Raw genomic sequence first — 23,577 nt, forward strand, 5'->3', positions numbered from 1 at the left:
GTTTGGAGTGATCTTCTCTTTATTGTTGTTGTTGTTGTTGTGGAAGTGGGTTTTGAAGAAGGAGTACATAACTAGTAGATATAGAAAAGTAAAAGTAGCAGGGTCAGTTGGCAGCGGAAGCCCCCCTCCCCGCCCCAAAGCATGGGAGAAATGATGAAGATGGATTTGTGAGAAAGGGAGATTAATAAAGCCCTGGAAAGGGATAGGTTACTCATTATAACCAAGCAATTAAACCACAACGAGATGTTTCTCCCAATTGTATTTGTGGTGTTTCTTTATTTAAAAGGTTTATAAAAACCGTTATTGACGAAGGAGACGAAGAAGAGAAAAAGAAGAACAAGATAAAGAAAGACGAAGAAAAACAAGATAAAGAAAGACGAAGAAAAACAAGATAAAGAAGAAGACAAAAAAAGATAATGATGAAGAAGATGATGAAGAAGAAAAAGGCGAAGAAGACAAAGAAGATGACGAAGAAGAAAAGAAGATGAAGAAGATGATGAATAAGACGCAAAAGAAAAGGAAAAAAGACAAAGAAGAATATGAAGAAGAAGACGACGTAGAAGAAGATGAAGAAGGCGATGTAGAAGAAGATGATGTAGAAGATGAAGACGAAGTAGAAGATGCAGAAGACGAAGAAGGAAAAATGAAGACGAAGAAGAAGACAAAGAAAAAGACACAGAAGAAGACGAAGAAAAAGACAAAGAAGAAAATAGAAAAGATGAAGAAGAAGAAAACGAAAAAGTAATCTACAGCACAAAGAGAAGAGAAAATGGATACTTTGCCTGCGCCATCACAAATGTGACTACATAAACATGTCCAGCAGAATATGTTTTATGTCATGAAATTCATTTCGCATGCGAATAGCCTCTTTGACAACATTTCACTACTTGTTGTGGAATTGGTATTAGTTTGTCCAACATTGCTAAATTGATTGTATTATCATACTCCATCATTTACATTTAACAACTATTTATGTTCTCTTCCGATATTTATCCGAAATTCGTCTGCTCGTTACTGCGTTCTGATTGATTGGTCAGCGTTTTAGGTCAGATTACAAGCACACCCGTGCGATTCATGTCAGGTTTCAGGCAAACCCCAGCAGATGGTTAGATATAGGTTCACAATATGAACTAGTATAGAAAAAACACTCCAAATGTGTTACATAGAAGTCAATTTCTAAAAGCCATGCAATAGATTGCAACATGTAAAATGGGAATTAAACCGAAATGCTTATAATGCATATTTCATATACAGCATTTAACCTGTCATTACTATTGCACACTATTGGATATTTGTTTTATCTTTCTCGGTAGGTATTCAAATACAACTACTACTTCTCGTTCTACCAGATCAGCCAGTCTTAAGATATACCCTATTTAGAACTTTTAGGATAGAAAGGCCCTCGACAGACACAATGACAGACACACATGGACTAGTAAACATAGTGTCAGCATGTACACACTTCATACGAACACTTTATCGATATTTTTTTTTTTTTTTTTTTTTATTACATTTTCACCCCAAACAAGGCAAATTGCCACTTTGGTGTAGGGGGCTACTATCAGGGGAAACAACTACTGGGGTACTATGTAGGGATTTGGGCAGCAAGGTGTCGGTTCACGTTACACTTGAACCTCTGCACGTCAGTACTGTTGGGGAAGCAGGGACCTGGAATGGAATTCCAGAGTCTTGCGGTTCTGGGGAAGAAACTATTGGAGTAAAAATATCTTTTACATCTAGGGATCTCTACAGTGTGGGGGTGGGATTTAGTAGCCTGTCGGGTTTGTCGAGGGTGCTCGCGTCGTGGGGGCACAAGTGATTGCAGTTCGTCAGAGCATTCACCACTAAAATACTTGTAGAAAAGGCAGAGGGATGCAACATTTCGTCGATGGGACAGAGGCTGAAGCTTAGATGCCAGTTCAGGGCCTATCAGGTTTGCGACTCTCTTTTGAACCTTGTCAAGGAGCGAGAGACTAGTAGCAGATGCACCAGCCCAGATGTGGCAGCAATACTCCATACATGGGCGAATGGTGGCCTTATAGAGGTACAGGATACTTTCGGGTGTTAGTAGTTTTCTAGCACGGTAGAGAGAGCCTACCTTTCTTGCAGCGGCCCTGGCAATGCCTTCAATGTAATTGTTCCAACTCATGTTTCCTGTGAACGTTAGGCCAAGGAGTTTGAAAGATGGACTCTCAGATAAAGAGTCGTTGGCCATTACTATGGGTGGTAGAGAGGGTTTCTTGTAATTATTGAATGAAACTAGTTTTTCATGGCAAGTGTTCATTTGAGCTCCAATCTATGGTTTCCCCGTTGCCAAACTTTCACAAAAAACACCGTCTATCTACAATGTCCATCAACAGTTTCTTCTACCCTTTAGCTGTGCCTAAATCTAAACGCAAATTCCATGAAAAAAGCTTCTTTCCTAGAACTACCCACCTGTGGATCTCCGTTCCACTTACCTGCTTTTCAGCTGACAGCATAGTCCTCTTCAAGTCCAATGTAAACAAGTTCTTGTTAAGCCACCCCCAATAATAAAATTCTACCCAAATCGATCTTTATGCAAATAAGATACCAATTATTACACTACATGTAACAGAACTATTGACATGAATCTTGAGAGTATACTTAGACATTATAATTGGAACATACTTATTTGACAAATAACAATAAATAATATTTATTAATAAAACTTTTTCATGAATCAATATGCAAATATCAGGAAACTTCACCAAATGATTGTGATGACGGAGCACTCGTAAAGCGAAGACAATTCGCGATGGTCCCCCATTGTGGCGTATCATAAACAGATCAAAACTGTTAAGAAAGTTGCGTGTGTTGGAGCCTATCACTCCACTCGTCTCCGGCGCGATTGATTGATTGCTGAGAAAACTGGCGTATTTTGATTGTTTGTTGTCTTCTACTTATGCTGCTACTGTTGCATTATTGAATGCATGTATAATTTTCTACCTCGAATTTTTCAAATGTTTGCTAAAATTATATATACACCTGACAAATCTTCAGCACAGAGACGAATTTATCAACATAAGTTTATTTACAATTAAAATTTTGCCCGTCGATAAAGGCAGAGAGACATTTAGTTGTAGGAGTTTATTTGTGTGTATAGTGGCGATCCTGACTGTAAATCTGCTCTTCTCTTTCTTTCTTTCTTTCATTCTCTCTCTCTCCTGTTATTTGTGTTATTCAGGTTATCTGTTTTATTTATAAATAAACCGTCATTCCTAGGACGTAAATATTAAAATATTACATTGTTCTTTTTTATTTTGTGTTGCATAATTCATAACCCCCTCACCTGGAATGTAAACCTTTTTGTTTTTGGTGAGAATTACAATTCCGGTGGTTTTATGGCACACAAGAATGTAGATCAAAAATCCATCTGGAATGTGTGTTCAAATTTCTGCTTTCATTTGCGTCACCACGGCTCCATATCCAATTTTTACTAATGCTGCTACATCTGCAAGATTTGTTACCGATTCCGTTACCTCATCTTCTGCATCTTCTGTTTAACGTCCGTTTTTTATGCTAGCATGTGTTCAATGATCTTTAAAAATCGACTTCGAAACCAATGTTTGATGCTGTTAGGCTCAGTCTACTTTATAAATACTATTATAGTATGTATTCTTCAAAATTGTCTAATCTATTTCCTACTTCCTTTGTTCCAGCTCGTTTGACTCGATCTAGTGGTCTCAACCAATTAATTGTTTTAACACCTTATTGTAATACAGCTTTTTATCTCATTAGCTTCTTTCTAAGAATTACACGTTTGTGGAACTCTGTTCCTGCTGACTGCTTCCCTCTACCTATAACCTTTGTTTTTAAAAGAATAAGCCTATAGGCATCTCCTGTCTTTGTTATAATTTTTCATTCTTGTAAGATCCTTATATCAAGTAGCTTCACGTCTTGTCTGGGGCGATTTCCATACAAAAGTACAAGGGTGCAAATGTGTTGACATAAATCGCATCCTATATAAGCGACTTGCTGTTTCAAAAATAGAAAAAAAAAGTAAGACTATTGGGTCATTTGCCCGCCCTCTGTCGAGGTTAACTCGTGCGAGGATCAATGGGAAGACAACAATGTCACGTTTTAGAAATCAAAATACTGGAAAGCTTTTATTATATAAAATCTTATATTGGGCTTGCATAGTACCTTTCTCTCATTTATTGTCTTATATAAATTATCAACGATTCCACATAAACATACTGACATTTTCATTTATTCAAGAAATCAAGGGTCATTCGAATTATGACCATTGTTTATAGACGCGAGCTAGCGGTACGTTCTTCATGACGTTGTCAGACGTTGGCAGGTCTTTTATAGAATCGTAGAATCAATGGCTTCTTGCCATTATTTTCGGTGGAACCTTTTGCCAAGATTCCAAGCCAGAGCCCGAAAGCCTTCAATCAAACATCTTTACCCCCAAGAGACTTGAAATATTAAAAGGTCGACTGAGTTGAATTCGATTCTTGCTACATTTAATATTTATAGCTGATATCGACAGAATGATCAAAGATGGTTATTATATCTGCATTTTTTTTATTCAAATCTACCCCGTGGTCATTCTTGATAGTGCAGATTTATCTGAACTTGGAAGTAGAAACAAGGTTCAACGATTTCTTACAATTGGTTAAATTTAAATCAGTATAAATTTGTGCAATTTAGCAAATGTTGCAACTTGAAACTGCAAGAAGATTTATGAATATAGATCCTATATTATATTCCTTATGAATTTGTATGTTTACATGTGGTTATGTAATTTTATCTTTTACAGCGGAAAAACGTCAGGCTTATACCGTACTAGCCTGGGGCTCCGGCGTTGCCCTGGTGTTTGGAAGTGTATACTGAGCAAAAAAAAAAGGGTATTTTTTTTTTAAGTTTGACCCGTATTATGACTCCTTAACATGTATTGTTTTGGGTAGCAATTAAGTTATTAAGTTAGATCCATGTCCAAGGAACCTATATCTAAAATTTCAAGTGTTTAGACCCAAAATTGGCGGAGAAGTTTCGTAGAGTTCTCAAAGGTCAAATCGTTGAACTTTGACTCCTTAACAGCCAAGTTTCTGGCCGAAAACCGATTACAAAGATTTTTCCAAATCTCAGTACCCTGCATATCAAATTTCAAGTCTGTAAACTAAAAATTGACAGAGTTATTGCGTAGGGAAATGTAGACGCACAGACACGTTCACTTTTATAGATATATAGATAGATATATACTCATTCTGAAACTCTCTCAGACAAAACTCAATATGACTGCTTTTCATACATTTTTAACACTTTCTGATAAATTAATATTATGCAATAGCTACTATTATATATAAAGAAACAATCTGTGGGTGGGTGGGTGTGAGCTCGTTCCCTATAGATTCGGAAACGGTTGGGCTGATTTAAAAAAAAAATCCCACAAAGATACTTGATGCGCCTGGAATTGTTCTTACATAGGTTTTGTATCGGAATGCATCCAATAAGCATCGAAAATCGATAATCAAATCAATCCAATTAAAGAAGGAAGTGCGATTTTGAGTAAAGTTAACACTTTCATACAACCTAACATCACAAATGCATCTGAGAAGTTTGATCACAGACAAGCAAAAAGGCCCGGCGTATAAAATCAACAATAAGTTCTTTTATAAGACAGGGGCGTATTCGAACTAAATGTTTCTTTTTAGAGCACAATTCAGCCGTGATACTTGACTTTTGAACTTTTAACTTTAATTCAAGTGATTATATAAAAATAATTTCATGAAATCACAGTTGTTTTTTTTTTTATAAGACAGGAGCGTGTTCGAAATAAATGTTTCTGTTTAGAGCACAATTGAACCATGATACTTGATTTTTTATTATTAATTAGTTCGATAAAAGAAGATTTTACGATAAAAGAAGAGATATCACTTAAAATCGCCACAGATCATTTCCTCATTTGCATATTTTAACACTAAACATTAATCAGAAGTAACTTTTCCAGGGCATTCATTGTTCAGCCCAAATATCAGCTGACGTGGTATTGTAAACAAACACGGACTGAATTTGACGAACAACGTTATCATTATTATTTATTTATTTTGCAAATTAGTCTATCGCGCAAATTATTCCTCGTAATATATAATAATCGATAGAGGATTGATTCTATAATAACACATATGCAAACTGCATAAATTAAAATACCAGCTAATTAATTATATTATAAAGAAAATAATGTTTATTCTTTTTAATCCTGCATTGTACTGACGTTTTAAAAATACCGATTTTATTCAAACGTGATGCTTACATAGGGGAAAATATTTACTTCTGTATAATGTTTAGTTCGTTATTTTTGCAAATGAGGAGAATGGATTCTTATCAGATATCTTGTGGGAGTTATGGTTTAACATGTCTGCAGGAACTTTATACAATTTGTAGTGCTTATGGCCTTCCATCGTTAAAATTGCTAACAGTTTGTTTTTTATCCACGATTAAACTACTGCATCATTATTCGCCACCCCATCCATACAAGTAGAAGTTCGATGAACTACGTGATATGTATGTGCGATATGTTTATACGTATGCAGCTTTGTATGACGCTAAGAAAGAAAAAAGCCAATAACGTTGGTGCAATATAATAAAAAGCTAATGAACAGTTTTACACTCTTTTGTGTCCATAAAACCGCAGCGAAAACTCCTTAAATACATAATTAAATTGCACTTTTTGGAAGAAACTCAAATAAACCTACTTAATTTCATGCGGAAACACTTGGCTGAAATATCAAAAGAAATAAATTTTCAAATAGTGTTAATCTCTAATAAGCTTAATATCTTTCTGTATCAGAGACCGAAGACTAATGGTGTGATTACTCGACTAGTGTACGCAACGTGCAGGGTTCAATCCTAGTAACGGTTCTTTCTATTTTTTTTTTTATCTTTATGGTTTTTGTTGTTATTGTGGACAGTCTTTTTTGTTGTTGCTGTTATTGTTGTTGTCTGGATAGTTAGTATTGCAGAATACGTACCGTAATTAAATAGTAACGTTATTTTTAGAAACTCATTCTTAAAATGGGGAAGAGACGATGTTTAGTAACTAGTCTGTTCTTTCATGTAACAATTTAATAAATAAAATATATCCTAACATGTAATTTAACTTGAAAATTCTATCTAAAAATATAACATGGCCAGCATTCTACATAAGTACCGTTTTCTTTTTTTTGTTTAAATAACATTTTTTTTTTATATTCACAGAAGAAATTAATTATGATAAAACAAGTCTTATTTTTGTATATTCTTGGTCCCGACCAAAGGAGGGATTGAAATTTGTAATTTACTCCCGTTCGTCTGTTCGCACTTTTCTCAATAACCACACCTTATAATTATTTGAACTTTTGCACAAACATTGGTCATGGTAAAAGTACATTTTTGCCAGAACGGATTTTCCAGGAATACTCTGGTTCCCGCCCCCACCCAGGGGACATTATAGGGGTAAAATTACCCAAAAATCGTTTATCCACTCATTTGTTCGCAGCTTTCCCAACAACCACGCCTTGGATTGTTTAAAAATTTTGCACAATCATTAGACATGGTAAAAGTACATTTTTGCCAGAACAGATTTTCCGGGATAACTCTGGTTGCCACCTTACGAGGCATTATAAGGGTAAAATCGCCCTCAAATCGTTTTTTGTTCGCATTTTTCTCAATAACCTTGGATTCTTTTAAAATTTTGCACAAATATTAGTCATGGCGAAAGTAATTTTTTCACTCGTGGAGAGAGACCCCGCATGCTCGGCTTTTTTTTTTTTTTTTTTTTGTAACTTACTTAGTGCAGTTCCGTTTTAATATGAGTTTTTTTTTTTTTTTATTTTACACAATAAAAATCATGTCTAAAACGATTTTGCTTTTTGTTTCCTTCTAAAAATACAATTTTTTTTTCTATCCTATATATTTTTATCTCATCTTATTTGTTGATTTTCTTTGTCAAACTTTCTCTACATCAACTTGAATCAGAACGGACATTTAATTATATTCTTTTTCCCATTCATGTTACTTTCCGGTTATATTAAAGATGTTAAATGGGTTAGGGGGTGCAACTGTGACATCACGCATTTCAACCGTACTGACATGAAGAAGTTTAAATGTAATGTAAACAGACATCTCGCTTATCTTCTGACGTAATCCCCGAAAACACGATCCAAAACAGTAGACCATAAACACACGTGGCAATATAACTTAGTTGGGATGAACAAGAGTATAAAAAATATCATCGTATTATTGGTAAGATTGAAATAGTTTATTTAAATTTGACGTAATATCAACACCTAATTTGTTTACATGCCTTTTTATACATATAAATCAACACTTACCAATGCCAAAGAGCAACTCAAGGATAATAGTTAGTGAAGCTTTTACGTAGATGATAGAACAGTACAACGACGAAAAGATTTAAATTTGTTGACATTAGACTTGAACATGGGCATGTACGGGTAACATTTAAAACCAAGATCAGATAAGTTGGTGTTTCCTTTACCTTGTGGTGCCAGGGGAATGTAACGTATCCAATGCCGAGGGGTTGTTCTTCAGTAATTTCTCCAGTGCGTATGCAAACACCCAAACAGCATCATACACATAACCGGCAAAAGTGCTTTCGTCGTTGTCCTGTGGAGAATAAAAGTTCAACAATGAAAGTCATTCAAAAGCAGGCCATAGGAAAGAAATTTCTCAAATTTTATGAAGACAGAAAATGTTCAGGATTAATGTGTAGGATGGAACAAACATGTCCGTTACCAAATCTGTAACGTGATCCATGGCGAGGGTAAGCTTATTTTGAACGACGATAGCGTTTTGGGGTATTGCCAAGAACCACACGAACATATATATATATATATATATATATATATATATATATATATATATATATATATATATATATATATATATGCATATATATACACGAATATATATATATATATATATATATATATTGATATGTAGATAGGTAGATAAATAGATAAGATTTGTTGTTGGCGTTTTTTAGCGATATTAACAACGTCTAAACGCTATTATTTTTTTCTGCTACCTTAGCGCTTTTTAAGAGCTATAAGCTATTTTGTATTTTCGTTGCCCGGGTGTTTGAAAGTGTATACTGAGCAAAAAAATTAAAATAAAATAAAAAAACAAAACAAAACGGTAATTTTTTTAAATTTGACCCCTATTATAGCCCCTTAATATTTATTGTTTTGGGCTCAAATCAAGTTATTAAGTTTGATCCATGTTCAAGGAACCTATATCTAAAATGTCAAGTGTTTAGACCCAAAATTTTCGGAGGTGTGTGTAGAGTTTTCAAAGGCCAAATCGTTGAACTTTGACCCCTTAACAGCCACATTTTTGACCGAAACCTGATCATATCGATTTTCCCAAATCTCAGTACCCTGTATATCAAATTTCGAGTCTGTAGACTAAAAATTGACAGAGTTATTTCGTAGGGAAATGTACACAGACACACAGACAGAGAGACACGTTCACTTATATATATATATATATATATATATACACTGTATATTTCGGCGTATAAGGCCACCATTAGATAAGATGAGGTACAAAATTGCAGTAAATTTTCATAAATTTATCATATATCGGTTGCATAAGACGACAGCTAAATCACGAAACCATGTTTGTTTAGCCAAGACTAAAGGGTGCAACACCCGGTATCTTATGAAATATTGTTTTTTAAAGATGATTTTTTTAACTTTCAGGGTCGTCTAATATGCCGAAATATAAGGTATATGCATGAATCGCCCTTATTTTTTATGGGACGTATTTAATTATTTATTTTTATTAATTATTATTATAACATGCATAGAAGCTTCAAGCTTAGAAACATGCATGTCCATAGGCATACTTTCATGCACATAATAATTAATATATATATATATATATATATATATATATATATATATATATATATATATATATATGACAAAATTCTATATTCCAAATTTCAAGATATTGACCATCTTACCGTTTATTTCTTTAATTACGTTGACATACACAGTTCTTGACAGCACTTGTTTCGTAGCGCATGTAATTATCATGTAAATATTTGAATATATTCCGCCCTTAACTCATCAGAAGAAAAAAGAACTTATCAATTTTAAAAGAAAATCAAGGAATGTTGGCATGATTGCAAAAATCCGAAAGTTGAAAGAGAAATTCTTTTTCTTCTCTCTCAAGTTTCGGATTTTGTAATCATGCTCATATTCCTTACTTTTATTTTAAAGTTTAGAAGTAAGGTTATGACAAGAGAATATTTTTTTAAATTATTTTGACTCTCGAGTATATATCAGATAATATCTTATATGCTTTTATATAGTCGGATGTGGTTCTCGATTGATTAACTGTGTCTAACTATCGGATATATACTCGAGAGTCAAAACAATAGTAAGAATATTCTCTTGTCATATCCCTATTTATACGTTCTTTTTCTCCTAATTTAATTGTATATATTCTGCAATTACATCGAGCTTTATTAATTAAAGAACTGGTATGAATAAAATGTGACATATAATTGAATAAACACATTTTCTCATAAACGATATACATGTGTATATAGAGGGCTCAAAAAGAATTGATGAAATTCTTTACAAGAAGACTTATAGGGATAATAAAAGGCGCTTTATTTGAGGTGGAGCTTATATACAGAAGGAAAAAGTATAAAAATATATACTAGTGCACATAAATTAAATCGTTCATTCAAAGGAATGATTACACATAGGTATTACAATGACCCATACTTTTCTTCAGAAGAGGGGAGGTAGCAGGTAAGAAATATCAAACGACATGTACATTACACAATGAACGATTAAATTTATACATCTTTATATTGTCGTGTTTCCTCTTTTCTATACACACACATTATATATATATATATATATATATATATATATTAATTATCTTACTCGCTACTTAATTTAGCTGAAATAATGCGAAGCTCGCAATTTGTTTACAAACAAAACGTTTGAGCCTTCTACGAGTAGCGGACGGATGTTTATTTAAATACCCATTCGGACAGTTTAATTTCGGCCACCGATTCCGTAGTCAGGGGGTAGGACTGCCGACTGTCATCACGACGGTTCTAGGTTCGATCCTCGGCTTGGCAGAGGTGTTAGTCTAGCGGCACTGATGAGTTGTGAAACAACGAAACAGGTCTGTATGTCGATGACTAAAATATATTTTATATATATATACGTACATGCATATACAATTGGAAATAAACGAAACGTTGAGAGAATAGAAAGATCACCAGTTAGTGCGCACTAAAACATAATACAGAGTTTTGTAAATGAAGAATTGAGAAAAACGAAACGTTACAACAAAATATTTTTATATTACAATTCTATAAGAATATAAAAGTTATTTGAGTAAGTGAATGTTAATTGTGCAAACACGTGTTTGGTAAAGAAAGTTGAGTAAATAGTCACTAGGCAAATTGTTCATAGTGTGAATAATATGTGCATGTAAGTATGTGAGTATTTGGCAGTGTGGCATTGTGTATGTGCGTTGGTTTACCTTGTTTTGTTAGTGCGTGTATGCTGTGAGTAGCAGTTTGTTTCTGTTCAGCCGACTGGCGGTAATGTGTAAGAATATGTACATGAGATGTAGAATTTTAGTATGTGAGTTATTGAATCCTTTGCGACTTTGTCTCCTGCAGGCCAAATGCACGGGGTAGGATAGTTAAGTGTAGGTTTTGTTCAAGGCGCGGCCGTTTGGATAAATCTCTCTCCATATCTCTCTAGTATTTGGCTGCTTGTCTTATAGGAGTTTCTGATTTTGTGTTAACTTATTGCTTTCACATCGACTTGTTACTTCGGCGAGAGTGTTGAAACGATTTTCATTCTTTGAAAATACTTTGAATCAACACGTTCCTGTGAAAACATGTTTTCAGAAGTGACGAAGAAAGCGAATCTCAAAGCAAAATAGAAAAAAGGAGCAGTTCAAGCCATTTACATTAAAGCGTTCTTCGTCAGTATCTCGTCTTATGTAATGTTAGAAAAATTTAAATATTTATCAATAATAATTTTAAACGAATATGAGAAATCATATTATTTGGAATTTTCGGATGGCTGTTCGCATCTTGGGTGTCATTTTCAAAACATTTCGGTCGATGTAACCTTCGACCTTCTTTGGGTGTGTCTTATCCGAAGATTCCAAATAATACGAATAACCAATCCTTATCTCAAAAGTTTAGAATCGGAATATGAGAAAGGCTTCTGGAGGGAAATAGAGTAGACTTTGTTTTTTGTAAACTGCATCAGTGAGGAAGTAGTTGCGTCGCTGTTTGAGAAAGTATTTGTATGTTTCATTTTGTGGGGTGTTTTTTTGCCAGGTATTTGTCAGGGTAGCATTTAAAGCACTAATGCATTATGTTATTCTCCAGTAAGCTGTCTAATGCTAGTCTCATCAGGTCGGCGATTCTGCAGGAAGTTAGCATGAGCTAGCAACTTATAGGGTCTCCAAAGACAACCGGCTAACAACTGGGTAAAGCTTTCCAAGTTTTCACATTTATGGTTATAATGAAACTCCACGAAAATCCTTTCTACATTTCTACCAGACTTTTTGGCGTCTTTTATTTAGATTGTTCGGATTACTGTTCTCATCTTCGATGTTATTTTCGCAACGGTTCAACCAAGGTAAAATTTGAACTTAATTACGACTTCTACCCAGTCATGGTTGACAGAACCAATAAAAAAAGGTACCACTGTAGATTAAATAAAGTGTTCCTTTCAACATTGCGTACAGTTTCCAGAGTTTGTCAAGACACACCAGAGGAACGTTGGATGCTGCATCAACTGAAACTTTGTGAGAATAACGTCCAAAATTATAACAGTAGGCCAAAGGATGTAAATAATACCAATTATCAATCCTCATCTAATAAGCTCCGAAATATAAAACTGTTTGGTACTTGATAAAATGTCTCCTAAAAAAATATATTTTTGGTTCAAAAACATAATTTTAATCTGTTTTTTTTTTGTTGTTTTTTTTTTGTAAAAAAATAGCGTCAGTGTTGTTAAGGAAATCAGGTGATTTCTCCATATTTAAAAATAAAATATTTTTATTAAAACAAAAACAAAACCAATAAAACAAAGAAAAACCTCAATGTTTTTGCCTCCGTTTCCTTTGTTTCTATCTCTGAAGTTTGCTTCATATGGGAATGAATTTTAAGATTTTTGATTTAATTACTTCTACTCCGTTGAAAACGAATACTAAGTGTCACCAACAGAAATTGTTGCCACCGGACATAATTTCAAGATGAAGAACAGAGCGGGGGATTTTTAGTTCACTAACTACCATACAAATTAAGAGTAGAGAAGTAAAATATTTCCATGTTTCATATTGTTTTTTTTTCTTGGACAGTCACCTTGTATACGGATAGTTTTGGTCATTACTTACAGCACTTAACTATGATATCTCATAAGAGAAGCATTATTTGGACTACTGTTCTCATCTTGGACAAGAATCACTCGAGAAAATAGATGGAACCTTCATGTTTTTCGAGTGATTCTCGCCTAAATCAAAAATCTTGATATTAAACTCTAGAATTTGTATGAAATTTTGAACATTGTATATATATATATATATATATATATATATATATATATATATATATATATATATATATATATATATATATATGGTTCGAGGTCCTAGTCTTACCACAGTTACACTATGCTGATCACCCGTGGTACAGCGAATACATGCATATAAGTAAAATAATATATAATATATATCTATTAAAGTTTAAAATATATGGACAAATTTTCTAAGGGAAAACTATTTCCTCGATCTCCTAGGAAGGAGATACTAATACCGAATTTAAGTATCGTTAAAAACCAAAAATTGTTAGTGTATATATATATATATATATATATATGTGTGTGTGTGTGTGTGTGTGTGTGTGTGTGTGTATATATATATATATATATTAGCACACATATATATATATTAGCATATATAATAGCAAACATACATATATATATACATTAGCATATATAATAGCATGCATATATATATATTAGCATATATATATATTAGCATATATAATAGCATACATATATATATATTAGCATATATAATAGCATACATATATATATTAGCATATATAATAGCATACATATATATATTAGCTTATATATATATATTAGCATACATATATATATTAGCATATATATATATATATATATATTAGCATATATATATATTAGTATATATATATATATCTTAGCATATATATATATATTAGCATATATATATATTAGCATATATATATATTAGCATATATATATATATTAGCATATATATATATTAGCATATATATATTAACAAATATATATATATATATTAGCATATATATATATTAGCATATATATATATATATATTAGCATATATATATATATTAGCATATATATATTAGCATATATATATATATTAGCATATATATATTAGCATATATATATATATTAGCATATATATATTAGCAAATATATATATAAGCCTATATATATATATTAACATATATATATAAGCCTACATATATATATTAGCATATATATAAGCATATATATATATATTAGCATATAGATATATATATAAGCATATATATATATATATATATATATATATATATATATATATAAGCATATATATATATATATAAGCATATATATATATATATATATTAGCATATATATATAAGCATATATATATATATATTAGCATATATATATTAGCATATATATATATATTAGCATAGATATATATATATTAGCATAGATATATATATTAGCATAGATATATATATTAGCATATATATATATATCAGCATATATATATATATATATATTAGCATATATATATATATTAGCATATATAATAGCATACATATATATTAGCTTATATATATATATATAATTTAGCATATATATACATATTGGCATATATAATAGCATACATATATATATATATTAGCTTATATATATATAATTTAGCATATATATATATATATATATATATATATATATATATATATATATATATATATACTGGGTGACCCAAAAAAAGGGGACCAACTCTAATTAGGCCCCGTTTCTTAGTGTTTTGTCCGAATGAAATGAAACTTTGGTCATAACTAGTTTATTATATTCAAAACATCACATCAAACACTAAAGTCTTTGGCCTTTTTTCTCCGTTGACTGTAAAATGCTCAGAAAAACAATTGAATGTCCTCTTTTTTGGGGGGTCACCCTGTATTAGCATATATATATATATATATATATATATATATATATATATATATATATATATATGTATGTATATATATATGTATATATATATATCATTTAGCATATATATATATATCATTTAGCATATATACATTAGCATATATATATATATATATATATATATATATATATATATATATATATATATAAAATAAAAATTACAATAAGTTTACCAAGGTAATCAAAATAGTAAACTTAAAATATATTATAAATATTAAAGAGTTAATATTTACAAGTAAAATAAACTCAACCAGATGTAAAAGCTCAATAAAACCGAAAAGGAAATAGAGCTTATAATATGAACAAATGATTAATAAAACATGTTAAAAGACATCTTGAAAAAGAGTTAAAAACATATTTAATTCTTTTTATCATTTTTCTTTTGCCTCCTGTTCCCCTTACCTCAACCTTTTTTTTAACCAAGTAAGATCTGTGACTTACTTATAGTTTCATTAAATACTTTTATATGCAAAATCCGATCCTGGATTTTGCTAATTCCTGCCCTCTGATGAGAAGGAGAGTATTTCTTCGAAACTCCGCGGATTAAGGACTATCCACTTATCTTGTGTTTCCTTTTTTTTAAAATTAAATATGTTTTTAACTCTTTTTCAAGATGTCTTTTAACATGTTTTATTAATCATTTGTTCATATATATATATATATATATATATATATATATATATATATATATATATATATATATATATTTACACACACACACACACGATATGTGTGTGTATTTGTGGATTTCTCGTTTTTTCAGACGAGGTAGAAGTCTTAAGTAATTCGTAATTGCATTCTCAGTATCGGCTTTAGAGAGGATTGAACCTTTACCATCCTGTCATTTATAACTGATTATTATTTCCCGCTTATATCTCTTGCGCGATTGGTCAAAAGGTTCTAGGAATAACATCTAGATGAGAACAATAATTTGAGTGGCAATAAGCCTCCCCAAGGTCTCAGTTCTCTTTGCACTTGTCCAGCAGAGGTCTCGTCAGCACTCTCTCCTTAGTCTTTCCATCCTCCTTGACCCTTCTTGACTATTTGTTCTTGTTTCCATGTAACACTTCGTGTTTTGCCTCTGCAACAGTTTGTCTGGCCTGCACATGTTCCTCATGCATATTAGTCTCTGCATTCAAGGGTTTTTCTTAAAGTTTCAACTGTTTTCATTATTGGAATTCGTTGTATCTCTCCAGTTATTCGTCTGATTCCAATTTCTCTCATTCGTTTTTCAAAGCTTTTTGGAATTGATTATATTTTTATTATTTATTTATTTATTTATTCATTTGTTATTTTGTGTTTTTTTCCTTTTTTATCTTCAAATGGCTTCTGCGCCTTGATTAGTTGTTTCTCCCATAAAAAAAAAAAATCCTCAACTAAAATAATCCGAAAACTATGAAATATTTTACCATGGAATTTCCATTGACACAGCTTGTAAAACTAAAAAAAAAAATGCAAAGAAAGGTTTTCTACTTCTTCTTTATATTATTATTATTATTATTATTATTATTATTATTATTATTATTATTATTTATATATTTGTTATTTTGTATTTTGTTTTTCCCCCTTTTTTATGATAGCCAACTTGGCAGAAGCTTTTATGGTTTGAACAAGCCAATATTATTGATTATCTTTCAAAGCATAAATCTTTACTCCTTTGTCCTACGTACCAAACCCTACCCACCCAGCCCTAACCCAATATTTTCTTCTTTTTTTTTTTCTTTCTTGTCTTTAATCTTTATAGTTAATACCAATAAAACGGCCATCACGAAAATTTGCCAGTGGAACATAGATTAGCTTATCTAAGAAAAAAACAAAACCCAAGTACAGTACAACCGAGGTAAACGTAAATCCTTTTCAACAGTTTACACGTTTAATAGAGATTACAGAGCTAAGAAAAACACTGAAAAATAGTTAAATACTCAAGAATAACATCCAATTCGGTTATATACCATGAACAAATAATCAAAGATAGATTCAAAAATATATACAGACTAGACTATTTAGCCCGTTAAAAACGGGCAAAAGTTATAACGCGTTTACTTAGAATGAGTGTTTAATGCAAAATTGCTGGTTGAATAATGAAATATGGTTAAGTTCGTGCTCATTTTTGTATTAAATACTAATCCCTATTACGTTTCTGAATTTTTGAGATGAGGATTGGTTATTCGTATTATTTGGATTCATCGGACTACTGTTCTCATCTTGAGTGTGCTATTCACCACGTTTCAGCCGATATAACCTCCGACCTTCTTCAAGTGTATCTTGTCGATCTCGGGAATGTTGCTCGGTAATTTGGACAAACTTTCGAAGCAGAACCCTTTATTTACTTCACAGGGTAGTGTGCTTTTCTTCTGTCAGCCATGATTGAATGAAGGCCCTGCGTAATTCGTAAGTGTATTTTTCGGTCGCCTACACTGAGGATTGAACCTTCAACCTTCAGGAGAATATCACTTTTTACAATTGATTTTTCCAAGTACTCTAACCACTGCACCATGGGTTCTTGTGACGCAATGGTTAAGTACTTGGAAAAATCAATTGTAAAAAAATGATATTCTCCTGAAGGTTGAAGGTTCAATCCTCAGTGTGGGTGACTGAAAAATACAATTGCGAATTACTTAGGACCTCTAACAGAACAAGAGCGCGCTACCCCTGTGCATTAAATAAAGGGTCCAACTCGAAATTCCATCCAAATTCCCAAGTTTGACAGAAACATTCCTGAGTTCAACAAGCTACACCTGAAGAAGGTCGGAGATTACATCGACTGAAACGTTCTGAAAATAAAACTCTAGGTGAGAACAGTAGTACGATGAATCTAAATAATAATCCCTCTTAATGATTAACTATGAATCGAACTGATACCATAATGCTTAGTTGACTGCATTTTATCATAATAAAGGTTTTACAAAATTTCAGCCAAATCGGCCCAGTAGGTTGTGAGAAAAATTCTAGAATAAATATGATATTGAAGTAACTAATCCCTATTAAACCTTAACTGTACATCGAATGGATACCATAATACTTGGTTGTATTTTATCATAAAGGCCCATACAAAATTTCAGTCAAATCGTTCTGTAGTTTTTGAGAAAACTTCTAGAGTAAATATGGTATTGTGATTACTAATTCATATTAATCCATATTAATCTCTACTGTGCATCAAATAGAAACCATAATACTTAGTTTGCTGCCCTTTATCATAACAAACGTCCATACAAAATTTCAACCATGTCGGCCCAGTAGTTTCTGAGACTAAGTGGAACAGACTAAGAGAAATAGAATATAGATAGATCTGAAGATAAAGACAGAGTTATATGAGCATGGGTGTATAACAAATGTAATTATCCAGAAGATTCCATGACAAAGCATCCATTTGTAGTTCCGCAGCATTAGCAATAAACCAATGCAAAAAAGAAACACATAATCTTTACAGACAGCAAATCCGTATGAAAAAAAAAGAACAAACAAATAACGCATTAATAATAAGAAAAAATATTAAACAGCGTCGAAATAATCTCTATCTCTACTGTTATATAAAAGCCTGTGTGTGTGTGTGTGTGTGTGTGTGTGTGTGTGTGTGTGTGTGTGTGTGTGTGTGTGCAAGTTTCCTCCTCATAGGTTCTGAAATGGCTGAGCTTATCTTTTGCAAATTTCACACAAAGGTAATTTATATGTCTGGCAGTGTTCTTAGATGTGTTTTGTACAGAAATTCATCCCATAATATCGAAAATCGAAAAAAAAAATCCGGTCTTAAAAATAGTCTTTCTTCTTTTATAGACAAAAAAAAAGGAGATTTTTACAGGGGAATATTTCACAGTGTAAGCTTGGCGGGCGTAAGGTTAAATATTCCTCTATAACAATTCCTCTTTTTATCTATGAGAGATAAGAAAGAGTATTTTTAAGATCGTCAAGCCCAAATATCAGCTGATGTGACATTGTAAACAAACGCAGACGGAATTTGAAGAACGACATTATCATTATTATTAAAAAAATTTTTTTTTTTTTTGATTAATCTACCGGGCAAATTATTCCTCATAATATATAATATTCAATAGAGGACTGTTATATAATAATACATACTCAATCTATATAAATTAAAATAGCATGTTTAAGCATATTGTACGACCGGGCATAGCCGAGCGTCAGCTAGTCACCAATAAGAAGCCGTGTTGGTGGACATGGAAATCACAAAACCAAGCGGCAAAGCAAGCACGAGAATTAGAACCCAGAAAGGAAAAAATTCAATAATTTGCATACAATAAAGGAACATTCTGGAGAGAAGAATGATGATCCTATAAAATTGACAATGTCTTCAATGTATTTCTTCAAGTTCATATTGCCCACAAATGTTTGAATTTCATATTGCCCAAGGAGTTTGAAGGAATAATTCTCAGGTAGGGTGTTATTTGTCATGGATATAGGTGGTTGGAGAGGTGTCTTGTAATGGATAAAGGAGAGCAGCTTAGTCTTACTAGCATTAAATGCTACCATCCCTTTGTAGCCCCATTTCACTACAATCTGGAAGTCATTTTCTGATGATTCTGCCATTGTCTTAGATTTATATACATCTGTTCTTCCTTCATGCATGTTATAGAGCATTGTATCATCAGCAAATATACCCATCTCGAACACAATATTATCGGAAAGGTCGTTTATGAATATCAGGAATAATAATGGTCCAAGGATGAACCCCTGAAGCACTCCCAAATTAATGTTATGTTGCCTGGATGTACGTCCATCAATGACAACCTGGATTATTATATAAGAAGGATCTAATTATATTTAGTATACATCCAGTTATACCGTAGGATTCAATTTTCATTAGCAGCTCTTTGTGCCAGACGGTATCAAAGACCTTGGATATATCAAGACCTACAGCCCAGGCTTTGTCCACCTCATCCAATACATGGTATATGCGTTCAGAGATGACTATTAAAATATTTGCAGTAGAACCACATTGCCTAAATCCATACTGTTTGTCAAAGAGAAGATATGCTTTTGCGAGAGGGTTGAGTAATGTTTATTAAGGTCTCAAAGATTTTAGCAAAGAGGTGGACATGAGAAGTGTGGCTTTAGTCCACATAAGGAAATTTGGGAGGGAGTTGTTTGTTGGCTTTGAGGTAGAGTTAAAGACGAATCGCCGGGCAAGCAGTTTTGCCTTCTCAGTTGCCGTACATGTGACCTTCTGGTTGTTGGATAGTGGAGGAATTACTGACTGCCCTTTATTCACTACACTAGTATAAATTTTCCAGAAATCACGAGTTCCTATCTTTTGCAATTCTATGCGTTCCCTGATTATTTCAGCATGCTTTCTTTTGGCTGTTGCTATTTCTCTCTTACAATGATTTCTAGCATCTATGCATTTTTGCCTATTTGTATTTGACTTATGACGTATGAACCGGAAGAATCCATGCGGTCTTTGTGCATGGGGGTGAGTGGGCCTTAATATAACACTTCTGTGTGGGAACATGTGCTTCAATGCCTGCTTTGCACCATTCAGTTGTATCATTGGCACACTGTTCAGCAAGAAGGGAGAAGATATCAGTCCATGGGGCATCTCTGATGCGTTTTCTAATGGCTTCCCAATTAGCCCTTTTGTAGTAGCTTGTTGTTTTGAGCAATCGCTCCTCACCTTGGGCTTGTGATTTAAGTGTGATGTCAAATAATATCACGAAGTGGTCTGCGTTTCCAAGTGGACTGCGGGCATTAATCACACAATCCTTGCATGCTGTGGTGAGGAATAAGTCTAGAAGTGAAGCCTGCTGGAGTTAACGATCTGGTAGGCAGGTTGGGAACATTACTGTCTGTGTGAAGAATGGGCGATAGAGAAGCTATAAGCAGAGTGTCCAGCTGCATCTGTCTAACCTGAGAAACCAAAGCAATTTTTATAGTGGACATAAAAGTCACCAAACACATGTATTTGGACGTTACTGTCTAAGGAAAGTGCTGCATCTATACTATCAGAGACATGATAGATTAGGGTACAATACTGAGTTGAGGGAGAACGGTAGAAAAAATATAAGTAATACAGTGATGAAAGGCTAGTCGAAAGCACATAAAAGCCTGATCATCCGATTCAAGACATTGCTCTCTAGTTAAAGGGAGGGTGCTATGAATATACTCACAGCTCGTGCATATATCTATATGTGTTCTTATGGCAGAGAGGGCGGTATCCTCTCATATTAAAGTAGTTAGAATGGATTGGGGAGTGTAAGTTTGTTTCACTTAATACTAAGATATCCTAGGAGTTTTCTAAGAGTTAAGACTCTACATCATCTAGATTACTTCTAAGCCCATGGATATTTGTGAAAGCGAGCCTTAAGGGAGGAGGCGAATTGGTTTTGTTTGGGTGGTTGTCTGGTTTGACCGTGATATTTGTGAATTTTATGCATTTAGAAAAATACTCATGCAAAATATTACAAAGTTGAAGAAGGTGCTCTTCGAGGAAAATCCAGGCGAAATATTCGATATTCAATAGTCGAGTATTCAAAAGATCATATTTACAACAGAATCATACAGAAATTGTAATTTCTACAAATGTTCAAGGGTTGATATACCGTAAAATATAACAACGAAACAGAACGTGAATGAATATTTGAAGAGATTAAAAACTTGAAGAACATTATTTTCTTACTAGAATGAATGGATTCAGCATTAAATGACCCTAAAAGAGTTATCATACCGTAAAACACATTTATAGAAGGTAAGCAACTGAGTCGACACTTCATACTGTAGAGGAACTAAATAACTAAATGTTTATGTAGTGAAAAAGTGGTTGAAATTATGAAAAAATGCTCTGATTTGTTGAACAGGTTCCCATGTTTTAGAGAGAGAGAGAGAGAGAGAGAGAGAGAGAGAGAGAGAGAGAGAGAGAGAGAGAGAGTATCTTCTCTGTTTCTCTATGAACTTTTCTTGCTTATACATACTTGAGGCTGTTAAATTACCTCCCTTGAAAATTAAAAAAAACAAATACTTTAAGAAGGGTTTTCAGAAATGTATCCTTTTTTCTTTATTAAACTACTGTTAATATAGACAAAAGTATTGCATAAATATATAGTAAAAGTAGGATAATTTTCAGAAAATTAATATTTTATTCAAAAATATAATTTATACAAATTCATTGGCGGTTGATAGTGGGTAAAACAAAAAGGATCGGTTAGTAATGCTCTCTAAGCACACTCTTTTCCAGTGTGTTCAGAACCAAAGACAAGTAGGTCAGTTTCTAAAAGGGAGTGGAATTTAAATAGGAGGTAAAATGAATCAAGATGGAGTTTATCAAGTGATTGATGTCCTTCCAAAGTAAATGCAAATTTGGGAGAACCGGGGGCAAAAATAAAAGTGTGTTGTGGGTATCTTGGAGGAGCTCCAAGATCTTAGCCAAAAGGTAACAAGTCTTCAGGAAAGAAACAATTTTACATGATTAAACTTGCACAAGGAACTTAAGCTTTGCTGTAATGAATGCAAATACATCCAGTTCGTCTTCACAAAAATATGGGAATCACCACTTATCAAGGCCCGGAAGAAACTCGAGGATAAAGGTTAGAAACAGAATTTCCAACATCTCTGGCGACTGTTCACACAAAATACTGCCAAGACCCAGCTACTTCAAACAAATATATCCATTTAAGTGACATATTAGCCTCTAAACTAAAAGAAAAAATATTCCCCCGCTAGAGTTGATGATTTTGAAACACTGTTTCTACTACTCACTCTAAATTCTTTGCTATTTAATTACTTGGAAAATTATTTTTGCCATGTTTACCTCTTTGACTGAACGAGTAATTAAATAACAGAATCCTGGAGTTTTAAGTCCGACTTTATTTTTATTTATTTATTTTTTTTTTTTGCTAAATTGAATTGTTTTGTTAAGAAATATAAACGTGCGTGTGTGTACATTTATCCTGATTTAATAATCTCCAATAAATCTTGTTGCAGATATTTGTAATATCTTGCGTTTTGTCAACAATATTACAAATGCTATGATGACATCAATCAAACGTGACAACCTTGCGTATTTGTGAGTGCGTGTATATCTATGTACGTATGTGTACGGTCACTTTTTTTTTGGACATCGTAACATATAGTGCAGTAAACAATATATTGATTTAGTTTATGTATAAAACTGATTACAACTCATGCAGTGTTTACATATATAGAAATAAAATATATATAATCTTATTTCTTAAGGAAAACATTAGAGGCTATCATTTTAAGACAATTGAGGGGGTGAAAGAGCCGTACACAAGAGTTTCTGGGTGGATTTGCTCT

The 23,577-nt window shown here is 32.7% G+C and overlaps 1 protein-coding gene across 1 annotated transcript in view; it reads right to left on the reverse strand.

The window, feature by feature from the left end:
• The window catches only part of LOC145243442 (uncharacterized), a 1,410,572-nt gene that overhangs the window by 339,828 nt on the left and 1,047,167 nt on the right, over window positions 1-23,577 (reverse strand). The window contains exon 10 of the mRNA XM_080106334.1: window positions 8,504-8,631. Within this exon, the coding sequence (XP_079962460.1) occupies window positions 8,504-8,631 (128 nt within the window). The remainder of the gene's footprint in view (window positions 1-8,503; window positions 8,632-23,577) is intronic.

This window comes from Euprymna scolopes, chromosome 22, assembly GCF_053919585.1.
Source record: "Euprymna scolopes isolate OS-2025 chromosome 22, ASM5391958v1, whole genome shotgun sequence".
NCBI classification, from domain to species: Eukaryota; Metazoa; Mollusca; class Cephalopoda; order Sepiida; family Sepiolidae; genus Euprymna; species Euprymna scolopes.